General features: G+C 35.3%; 1 protein-coding gene across 1 annotated transcript; it reads left to right on the top strand.

Moving 5' to 3' along the window:
* The first annotated feature begins 5,884 nt into the window (after window positions 1–5,884).
* On the top strand, window positions 5,885–9,839 carry LOC137963767 (protein XRI1-like). Its single transcript, XM_068810961.1, has 9 exons — window positions 5,885–6,078; window positions 7,818–7,873; window positions 7,959–8,081; window positions 8,166–8,275; window positions 8,353–8,422; window positions 8,499–8,598; window positions 8,677–8,717; window positions 8,879–8,962; window positions 9,136–9,839. The coding sequence occupies exons 1-9, from the start codon at window positions 6,059–6,061 to the stop codon at window positions 9,405–9,407; spliced, it is 876 nt and encodes a 291-aa protein (XP_068667062.1). The 5' UTR covers window positions 5,885–6,058; the 3' UTR covers window positions 9,408–9,839.
* Window positions 9,840–11,890: the final 2,051 nt, after the last annotated feature.

The raw sequence follows: 11,890 nt of genomic DNA, 5'->3' as shown, positions 1-11,890 counted from the left end.
CTATGGACAAAGTGATGTACTCGAAAGTATTGGAAGTGAATATCAATTTTTTGTTCAAGCATTGTTTACTTGGCCATTACCTACATTTGAACTTCAGCTATTGTTATTTTTATAGCAAGAATACTTCTAGTTTTATTTATGGACTTATGTTGACTTTAATCCAAGTATTTGGATTCTCCAAATCATGAGGATAACAAAACATAAGCTTTGAGGCATGAAGATTGTATGATAAACACTCTAGCTAAGGGAATGTAAATCGGCAGTCAGTTAAAAAAATTATATAGCCTTCAAGTTACATGCCTTAAGAAACAATCCTCAAGCCTAATATTGATCAGGTCACCTTGAATAAAGACTTCAACAATGAAAAGTTAGGTTCTTCATCATCTCCATCTAAGATGACATCACCAAGTAGACTTAGGTGCCAAGATAGGCACTTTGAGTGAGAAGAGCTACACTATGTGTTTCTTTACTAGAACTTAGTTTCACCATAATGAGAACCTCAATTGTTAAACGTCCTTTTCTCTTTTTTTAAAGTGCAAGAAAGAGTTGAAAGAGAGAGCTTAAGAGGGTTGAGATGAGAGATATGGGAAAAAGAGATAAGTAGAAGAAGAGAGGGAGATAGAGAGAGAGAGAGAGAGAGAGAGAGAGAGAGAGAGAGATCAAGAAGGAAAAGAGAGAAGATGAGAGAACAAAGGGGAGGAGAGGCGCTAGGGTATGAATTTGAATGGGGAAAGAGAGGCAAGACAGATTTTGGAATAGGATTGCTTGATATTTTCCTACAATTGGCACCCCTAATTATATCTTTATTTGGAAAACTCTTTAATCAACTAGGATTGCATAACTCAAGGAAAGATTCTAGGGAATTGAAAGGATTACATCAATCTTGGATAAATTTTAGGAATTGAAAGATTACATCAATTTAAAATAAATTTAATCTAGTAGGATTTTATCTTATCAAGAAGAGGGGGAATTTTCCCTTTTTTGGTTTCATGCCCTATGCCACTTGGGTATTTTTCTTTTTGCCCTCATGTCCCATACCCGTTGTTTCTTGGAGGTAGCACTTTCTATTTTGTGGTGACTTCTCTTTCTATTTTTCTTGTTATACTCATCTTCTCTTGTTTCTTTGGGGCTAATTTTGGATTTCTATCATTCCACCCCTCTTGAGTGTCAACCTTGTCCTCAAGGTTGAAAGTCGAGTGTTGAATTTATGGAAAAGATAAATACTTTATTGACTTGTTGTAATTAGAGTACATAAACCCCTATTTATAATAGAGAAAAATAGTAGAGTCCAATTATAATTAAACTACCCTTGTCCCAATTACACCTAAACTCTAACATTTAAAGATACATCATAACTTAATTAAATAACCTAACATAAATAGAAGATTAACATAACTAAAACACCTTTAAACTGAAACTCTTTTGTGATACCTCCTTCCATAATAATTTTGGTTTTGTAAGACTTTTTATTCTGAGAGTCATGTAAGATGCTTTCATATCTTCTCTTCAACACTCCCCTCTAGCTGGAGTTTATAACTTCAGCTTACAATGAAAATGATTATTGGTCTTCAATTTTCTTTTCTTACAAAAAATTCTTCATAGATGCAAAAACTTCATCTTTTGTGCTTTCCATATATATTTATCTCTCTCTCTCTCTCTCTCTCTCTCTCTCTCTCTCTCTCTCTCTCTCTCTCTCTCTCTCTCTCTCTCTCTCTCTCTCTCTCTCTCTCTCTCTCTCTCTCTCTCTATATATATATATATATATATATATATATTTAAAGGTAAACTAACTGAAGTAATACACAAGAGGTTGGCCCAAAGGTATATGTGAAAGTCAAATAAAGGATGGTAAAGAAATGCTGCCAAATAACCAATGGGTAATGGGTAAAGGGGAAGATAAGATGTTGAGGCCACCATGTGTTTTATTTTTCTAAAAAATTCAAATTCCGCATCAGACGAACCAATGCTAACAACAATTAACAAATAATGAACGCAAGGCAAGCAATCAAGGAGTTATTCTTCAGAAATAATGTCTCAACCAAAGAGACACAATAGCAACAACGAAAATGAGCCAATGTCCAAATAACATGTACCAAATTTGTAGTTGTATAGTAGTAGATAACCGATAAATAATGAAAATCCTTAAGAGTAATAAGGACACATGAAATAATCCGCAGTAAGTCCATCAGTAAATAAGGAAGTTGCACAAAATAGTATGTTGGAACCGAGTAATAATCCAAGATAATAATTCATTTGGAGATAGATAACCAAGTCAAACCGAGTCAAATAGTAGACTAATATAACCGAGTCGCAGAAGAAATATGTATCGAACTCGGAACCCGAACACCTACAGCCGAGGCAGGAAATAAGTGGGCCGAGTCAGGTTGACCTGGACCTAGTTAACTCGGTAGAACAGAAGCAACCTCGGTTCAGCAGGTTCGTTGGGTTAACTCGGCCCGGTCCGGGTTGGGCTGAATTGACACTGGATCAAAATTTTCTTAACTTAGGAAAATATAATTCAGCTACAATGATCTTCTTCCCCGACGCTGAAACTGTAATGGACTCAGCAAAAACAACCTTCGTCTAGAAATGACAACTCAGTGTTGCAGGTGATTGCTGAGCACATCGAAGAACTGAGTCGCCTTCCAGAAATGGTTACAAGATGGTGGAGAGATAATTCTGCCCAGCTCGGTATGGAAGAGCCACAGAAGAACAATAACTTCCTAAAAACAACAACGCGAAACCTTTTGAACAGATATGATAGCCAACCCGGCAAACTAGAGAACAAAAAAGGAAAGATACTCCCGAAGGCTCAACGGAAAAACAGAAATAGAGACTTCTTCTTCCGAATCAGAACCAACTCAGTAAATCAGTTGGTCAAAACTCAGAATAGACAACAATGTAGTAGCGAAACACCATGAAAATTTGTTTGATCTATTTCCAACAAAGATACGAGCCAGATAAGGAAAAAATGCTAGCGAATGATCAGTTGTTCTTGCTGCAACTTGTTGTCATCATGATATGATGATAATGGAAAATTTCTAGTTTGGCGAAGATACGAGATTAATGGGCCAACTAGGGAATGTTGGTTCTAGAAATAAACTTGATGCTATTCCATATTGGAATTGGAACTTTTTGTAATTAATAGTTTTAATATTTCCGAAGATAGTCAGCAAACAAATTCAAGCAATGAATGTGATGACATACCAAAGATTGCCAAGATTAAATAGCAAAGTCATCTTCTTCGACAACAGTAATGAGAGTCTTCTCGAAAATAGAATAGCTACAAAAGATTTCTTGGAAGAGGAGGAGCACCTTTCTCCTCTTGCGCCATCACCGAATCATTATTCTTTAGAAACAGCAACATGGAGAATATAGGAATGAATAATAATATAGGGAAGAAGAAAATTCTCATAATAAAACTCCATCAATATATAATATGTGATATTAAAAGCTCAGTATAGATGTGAAAATGTAAAGCAAACAATGGGTATAGGGACTGAAAAAAGAAAAAAAAGATAGATACGAACCAAAATTGCTAGAGATAATAGATCGGAAAGGATCACATTGTCTCTATGGGTTGACCAAGTCAACTCACAGAACCTGCTCTGATACCATGTTGAATTTATGGACAAGAGAAATTCTTCATTGACTTGTCATAATAAGAGTACATGAACCCCTATTTATAATAGAGGAAAGCAGTAGAGTCCAATTACAATTAAACTACCCTTGTCCCAATTACACCCAAACTCTAACACTTAATGATAAGTCCTAGCTTAAATAACCCAACATAAATAGAAGACTAACATAACTAAAACTCTTATATGAGACCCCTTCCATAATAATTTTGGCTTTGTAAGACTTCATATTGTGAGAGTCATGTAAGAAGTCTTTCATATCTTCTCTTCAACACGAGGAAATGTAGAAGGAGTTCATCTTCGCGTGTCTAATACAAAATCAAATTGCCACTTTTAACCTTAAGGAGTAACCATTAGACTTTTTAAAAATAAATACCCTCCAAATTATATTTTGTACACCTCCCCTAGCTTGGTACATGTGTGATTTGACATAAATTTGGGTTTTATCATTCTACTCCTCTTGGAAGATCAATCTTGCGCTCAAGTACAATGAATGAGTAGTTTGGTGGAGAGGATTTGTTTGGGGAGGATAAAGATTGATTGAGATGGATGGAGAATATGAGGGAGTTGGGTGAGTTGTATGCAGATAGGACATTGGTGATTCGTATGGGTTGGGGTGAGGAGGAAAATAGTGATGGTTCTTTTCTTGAGATGCAATGTGAGGTTTGTTATAGGAGGGCCAAATTGAGAGTGAAAGTAAGAGTAAGTGTTCTGATGTGTAGAAAAAGTTTGGGCTATTGTGGCATTAAGGTGGATACAGGTGGGGTATATGGGTGGTGTTTAGTATTGTTAAGTTGGTGTGGTGAAATGGTAGATGGATAGGGTGTGAAAGTATGGATGTGGTGGTTAGAATGGAGGAACAAAAAGAACAATGGGGTATTGGGTGTTAATTTTTGCTTGGTGGAGAGGTAACTTGAGGAGGGTGAGTAGGGTAGCGTTTTGAAGAAAAATTATGGTGGGGGAAAAAATGGGGGAGGTTGTTTTGGGAAAAAAATTGGTGGTGGTGAAAAAGAAAGATCACCAAAAATAGGTTTGTTGAGATTTCATGATTTTACCAAAGCACACATACATTTCATACATGTTAGAATCATTTAGGATGACAAACATTTATGATTTGAAAATTCACATAGTGAACTAGCATTGGTTTGATCAATCAATATTTGTCAATGATCGACCAACTAGAAGTACACATGCCAAAATATAAAGCATGGTCGATCAACCAATGTCGATTGATTGATCATCCAGAACATGACCAATCTATGCTATAAAGCATGATAGACCAACCTAAGTGGACTGATTAAACATACAAACTTTGCCAACCAGGGACACAACGCACAGTCTGTCATAACAAAGTCATTGATCGATCATATTTGTTATGCACTTCCAACAGGAATTTTGATGGATAGATTATACCATACACATTGATCGATCAACTTAAAATATCAAACCCAACAAAAAGATATTGATCGATCATACCATCGACTAATAAATAATTTTTTGGCAAAAATATAATCGTTACATACGATTGATCAATCAATCACTTTATATTGATCGATCAATGTGTGATAGTTTTAAGAAATTCAACCTCGCTACGCAACCACACTCCATAAACAATTCTCTCTGTCCTATCTCTACCTTGCAACCTCATCTGGTAAGGTCTATGTCCCTCTTCCAAACAATAGTAGCTTTTAATTCTATCTTATATTGGAACCTACTTCATCAATATTTCGTCTCATAAAGCAATTTACAAAAAAATCACACAATTTTTTTAAAAGTAAACAAACTTAAAAATATATACATTCAAAAACTCCATTGAGTAAGGATACCAAAACCCTTCCCACTTCATACCCACGTGAGATTTTTGGACTCCACACAAAGACAACCTTGTCCCCATCCCCACTTCGTGTTCTCTAGAAATAGTTAATTCTAGAGGAAGAACTACTGAGCAATGTGCATGAATGTGCACGCTGGAGTGGAGTTGTTTATGACCGTGGAGATGTGGCCGAGCAGACCGAAAAGCATTATATGGCATGTATGTAAATTTATTGCAGAGGATGTCTTTGTGTTAGGGATTTTACGAGCAGAAAATGAAGCAAAAAAATTATGGAAGGCAACTCACAGAAATGTGACCATTACCAATTTAGTGTGATTAGATGGACAATTATAGTTTGACTAATAAATTGTTAATGTGTGTTTGATTATTTATAATCCTCCAAGCAACGGAATCTGCTCCATTCTCTTCTTCGCCGTACTCTCTCACTGATATTTGTAGCCAACACATACACAATGTAATAAATTGCTCCCCGCCTCGTTTCTCGAGTTGGCACTGCAAATAATTCTCTCTTCCACTGCAACGGCTAATTTTATGTGTTGAAAGAGCTCTTTGACTACCACTTTCATCCACTGCTATTACAGATTCAATGGATTTTAGCAAGGAAAGGTGAGTAACAAGTGACTCAACTGTTTCGACTTCATTGTTAATAAATTGCGCTTTTGGGCTTTCCTGGGTTATCCCTCCTCCATGGAAATGTGAGATTTTGGTTTTGGGATCAAATGCTGCTCTCTTATTATCTATATTTACTTTTATCTTTTGTTTCTTTCTCATGCTGTTTGGGTACTTGTTGTTGCATTGTGGGCAGAAATGAGTGACGAAGGTGTTCTGCCTGTTTTGTATTCACTTTGTCCGGAAGAAACATTAATGGGATCTCTTTTGGTGGTGGATTGCTTCTGTTTCGAGTAGAATTTTCTTGTTAATGGTTCGGAACGGAGTAATGGTCTATTCTCATTTATTTATTTATTTGGGTTGAAATGCAAGACCTGCTCTTCCTGTTGCTACCAGTTTTCTTAGTTTTTAGGGGCTATTTATTTTAGGTCCTTGACAGTAAAATTTCACTTGTCTTCCACCTGGATCTGCTGCTCGATCTTATTTTTTTTTTATATATTTTTTAAAGGGGAGGCTTAGCATCCTTTTCCCCTTCTGGTATTGCTCATTGGTCTTTCCAATCTGCCATAAAGTGCAGTTCATAATCTTTACTTAGAATTTTTCTATTTGATGTATTATGTTCTGAGCTAAGTTGATTTTGGTGCTTGCACATAGCTCGTCTTGTTTTTTCTGTTCAAGTTGCAGCCATGCTTGTTGTCACATTACCTCCCCCTTCCGCTTTGTTTCTATTGAACTCAAGTATCACTCCGAGTGCTTAGGGTTTAGGATTAATGTTGTGCTTTGGATTGACATCTTGCTACACACGAATATGTTTTAGACTATATTGCTCTTGTTCTTTTTTCTCTGTAACTGAGTATATGATTGTAGATTTTAAACTAATCATGTAAGTTTTCCGACTTCTAAAAGAGCGGTGAAGAACCTTTTTCATCTTTTAATAATTTCTGAGCTATTTGACTATATGTCTGTCTCAAAATCATTTTCTTCTATGTTAAATTGGTTAAAAATTGCTTTCACTGTCCCATAGCATCTTATTCTGTTTCGTTGTTTTCATTCTACTTTTATCTATTCTATAGCTATAGGATGAGGATGTTGATTTGAACCAAGCAATAAGACTAAAGAAAGTTGGTGAAGTAGGCTTAGGAAAGCAAAACGTACCGTTGTTGAGTACCACATAAAATAAAAGAACTATAAGTATAGTGGAATAGTGAAACACGAATCTTATCTCCAACCCTGGTTGTGAATGGAGAAATGACACACTCGTATTGTCCATCTATTCAATTGCACAATTCTTGTATGTTTCATCCATTCTAGTCTATAATTTGAACTGTTACTGGAGTTGAAGTCCTAGAAGTTTTGATTTATTTGATCCATGCAAATGGGAAGGAGACCATTTCTATCTCGTTCATAGCTAGAGGATGTGGATGTAATGAACCAAGCGATAAGTCCAGGAAAGATTTAATTGGTGAACTTGGCGGAGGAAAGTAAGATGTTCTGCTGTTGGGTATCATTAAAAGAAAAAGACAAATCAATAAATTGAAATATAGCGGGATAGTGGACAGGAGTTTTATCTCCAACTTTCATCATAAAAAGAAAAAAAAACCCTATCACAGTATCTGTCTATCCAGTTTCACGGTTCTTCTTTGTATCTTATTGTACGCTACATTCTAACGCATAACTCTGAATTTTTATTTGAGTTGAAGATCTACATTGCTTAATTGATTTGAATTGTTAAATAGTGATCCATGGGAATGGCAAGGAGATGATTACTACCTGCAAAGAGATTCTCAGCCTGGTATGGAACTTTTTTTTTTTTTTTTTTCTATTGTGGAATTGCATTCATGTTTTCTACTTCCCTGAGATATAAACCCTTGCAACAGACATCTCTTCCTCTATTTGGGATGAAGTAAACAATAAAGAAGATGACTTTGTATATATGTTCGAGGAAACAACTCCTGTTAAAGCTTGTAGTACTATGGATTTTCATGTTGCTGATTCTGGAGGTATGGTTTCCTTGCACTAATATGTACTTTGTGAGCACAACTAGATATGATCAATTGATCTCTTACTTGAAAAAAATTGAGAAGGCACCATCAAGGAACCAGAAGCATATAGAGAGTCATCTCTATCAAAAAGGCGGCGCATGCTGCAGTTCAATACTGATGGACAAACCTCATCTGCTTTCACAAAATCCAAGGTTGGTGATATTCCTTCAAGAGGTTTCAAAACTAGGTTTCTTTTTATGTAGTCTATTGCATCGTGTTTGCTATATAGTTTGGGGAGAACTCATTGATGGAGGAGGACACACTACCCGATGATATTCAGTGGGCTCCAAGCTTTTCCGGTGAGCTTCCCCTTTGGCTTACTTTTTCTTGAAATATAGTTATTATTGAAACATTTTAACCCCAAGTCTTCCACAGAGAGATGCACTTATGGTAATGAGGACCTTGATCAATCATCTGAGGGGTGGCTGGCTGACTGCTTTAATGACAATGAGATGCACATCAGTTCTGATGAAATGTGCGCTCCCTGAGTACTTATATTTACTTATTTCATTGGACTGTTTTTGGATTATCCTGATGAACTATTGGCTCACAGGGCTGTTTCTGGGGTAGCTGAGGACCAAGTTGACGTTTCAGGTTTTGTAACATATGTTGCAATTATTCAAAGAAAAAACAAAGCAGAAGGCTATGTTGCTACTCTGTGGAACTATGTGTTTTTCCATTTATATATTCTCCTTATAAGGTTTTCTTTAAGGGAACTTAATTAAGTATTAATTATGTTTGACTCTTTCCCCCAGATTTTTGCAATATTCCACCAGAAGTGGAAACTGATAAAATGCAAGAATCTCCTAATCCACCACTATCACGTTGTATTTTTAGAGGTAAACCAGAGTCGTTTTTGGTTGTTCTCTTGCTTCTTTTGCTTATTTCTAGTAAGTTCAGTCTGCAGAGATTTCTGATATGTATATTTGATAAAAACAAAATTCCAGACTCTTTTTTGAAGTGAAATTGATTTTTCTTTTATTTTGGCCTTGCCTTTACATTATGCTTCTAGGTAAGAAGTCTCTCATCCGAACTCCAACAAAGTTGACCGCTTCTGTTGCTTATCCTTTTGCACTCATAAAACCCTGTGGGGTACAAGGAGATGTTACTTTGAAGGATATAAATCAGCGTATCCGTACTCCACCCCCAAGACCAGCAAAGAAAGAAGATCCTTCAACATCATATCCAACTTCGGCTTTCTCAGGGAAGCCGGTGGTGGTTAAAACTAAAATACGAACTGAAGGTGGAAGGGGAAGCATTACGATTATGAGAACCAAAGGCTGATTAGAAGACAAGTCCTTTTTGTCTGGTGGGTTCAGCTGTTTCTGCCATGTTTCTTTCTTCTTGTTGTGAAGGTTTTGCATCTTCTGGAGTTCCTTTTCTCGTTGGAAATCAATATTGCAATGCAGGTTTTTTGTAATGGCACACTGCTTTACTTTAGTATTTCGATGAGCATGATGATGATCTTCATGTGGTAGATCCATACATTCTATTTCTTGAGAATATTTCTAACATTTTTTCATCTTTCTCTGATTTGCCACATGTTCTGAATCGTAATGAGTATGTATACCCACTTTGTAAAATCTATGATTCTGAGGGATCTGAACTTTTGCCTCCATATTTGGAAAAAAAGAGGTAAAGAAATGACCTTTCAGTGTTGTAATCAGAGTTCATAGGTAGCATAGATGTAATGTTTAGTCATTAGTGGAGCTACATTGAATCAAGTAGATTGACCACTTTGATTCATCAAATTTGCTTTAATGGATTCTTGTTTTGCAAAGGATGAGTCATGAACTAGTCTCAGCTCTCTTAAGGGATATACAGACATTACGCTTTTCAGGACGGATCTTTAACATCTTTCAGGATGAAAAATTCTTATTTGACAAGTTTTTCATTGGTTCTTCAATGCCAAAGAGTATACCGAAATGGAGGTTTTGACAGGTTTTAGGTCCAGGACAGGTCTTTAACATCTCTCAGGATGGAAAATAGGAATTTGTACTTAAAACAAATTGTTCATTGTTTGTCCAATACCAAAAAATGCCCTCAAAGTTGTAAACTTGATCTGCCAGAGAAAGAGTTGCACTAGCCCAATCCAGTTGTTTTCATAATTTTCAAGCTTTCAAGGAGCCTTTCTCCAATATCTTGTTAAAAACAAGAAAGAAAAGCTTTTGAGCTGTATTATTTAGTTATATTATGTAAGTGAAATAATTATGAATTTAATTCTCAGTTATATCCAAATTTAAATTCATGTTATCTAATTAAAATTTTATTTTATGATTTGTAATTTTTTTAATATTTAATTTACTCTATCTTCTTCTATATAACATTGAGATTACTTTTGCTAGGACTATGAATCACATATCACAATTACATTAGAACTTAAACATTCCTAATAATGTCGAACTTCACAAATTTAGTGCAATTATGCGGATGACAAAACCTTTTGGTTACAATACAACTAGATTCCAGCTCTAATGGGCACTCCTTTTCTAGATTTTAGGCACCAGAATGCAAATTGATCTAGCTTTGAGGTACTTAGAGAACCTCTAAAGAAAGTATAAAAAAAAAAATTATAACCTTTCTTGTGGAGGGATTCTCCAAGTGAGATCCAAACATCCACATCTTTAAGCACGTGATACAAATTGTTTGGAGTTTAATGGAATTATGTGTGAAAGAAAATTGAAAGAAGAAGAGGGATTTGAGAAAATGCAACCTTTTTCTCTCAAAAAGGGAAAAAGAGGAATTTTGAGCTCAAAAGAATCTTTAGAGGTTAGGTACGCTAATATATGCTTTACTCTTGATCCTCAATGAGTTTGGGAGCTTATTTATAATTTTTCATCCAAATTAGCCATTTCCCCCAATACCAAAGAATTGTCAAACACATTGATTGATCATGGAAAGCTATAATTGATCAATAATGTGTAACAAAAATAATTTTTATGACTCCTTAGGCTTGTTGATTGATCACAACATCGATCAATGGGTTTTCATGCCTTTAAGAGAAAAAGATTGACTAATTAATCCTACCTGATTGATCAATCATGTTTTATAGCTTTCCTGTGCAGAAGTCAGTATGATCCATCATGTAAAAGGGTATGTTCGATCATGCTCTATGTCCTTTTATGACATACTTATGTTCAATCAATCAAGCCAGTTGATATGATCAGTCATGCTTTATAGTTCATTATGCTTGGACCTAATATGATCGATCATACTTTACAGTTCATTCTGGTGGGATATTGTATCATCAATCAAGCTAAACAAATTGATCGATAATGCTTTACATTGCTCTCTAGAATGCATTTGGGATGATCGATCATGCCAATTGTCAATACTCTTAAACAACTTCTAAGCACGATAAAAATTGCCCTAAAGTATTCCAGCAATTTTTAACTATTAGTATGCATCAACTAAATAAGATTTTGAAAAACATTTATACCCAAAACCTTCATAACATAAATGTGCTTAAAAATTGAATCTCGGTTAGCTATCCAATTCCATGCTAGAGTTCTTTAGATGTTCTATTTGACTTTGACTATAGTCTTCAATTTTCGTTCTTCTTCTTAACAAAAATCTTCATTATGTTTTTTCTTCGATTTTTTACTTGGCAATTTGATTGATCATTCTTTTATCTTGAGTTTGCCCCATAGACCACAAATTTTTTGTGTTAAAAGGCTTATGTCTCAAAACACAAATAACACTATTAATAATATACTTTTAAGCTATACATTTTGTTATCATCAAAATAATGGAGATCAATATGATTG

The sequence above is a fragment of the Aristolochia californica genome, unplaced genomic scaffold, assembly GCF_029961685.1.
Source record: "Aristolochia californica isolate CCGP_79_NKW_82.1479 unplaced genomic scaffold, dmAriCali1.0.hap1 SCAF_4, whole genome shotgun sequence".
NCBI classification, from domain to species: domain Eukaryota; kingdom Viridiplantae; phylum Streptophyta; class Magnoliopsida; order Piperales; family Aristolochiaceae; genus Aristolochia; species Aristolochia californica.
This window is presented reverse-complemented; position numbering and strand designations above follow the sequence as displayed.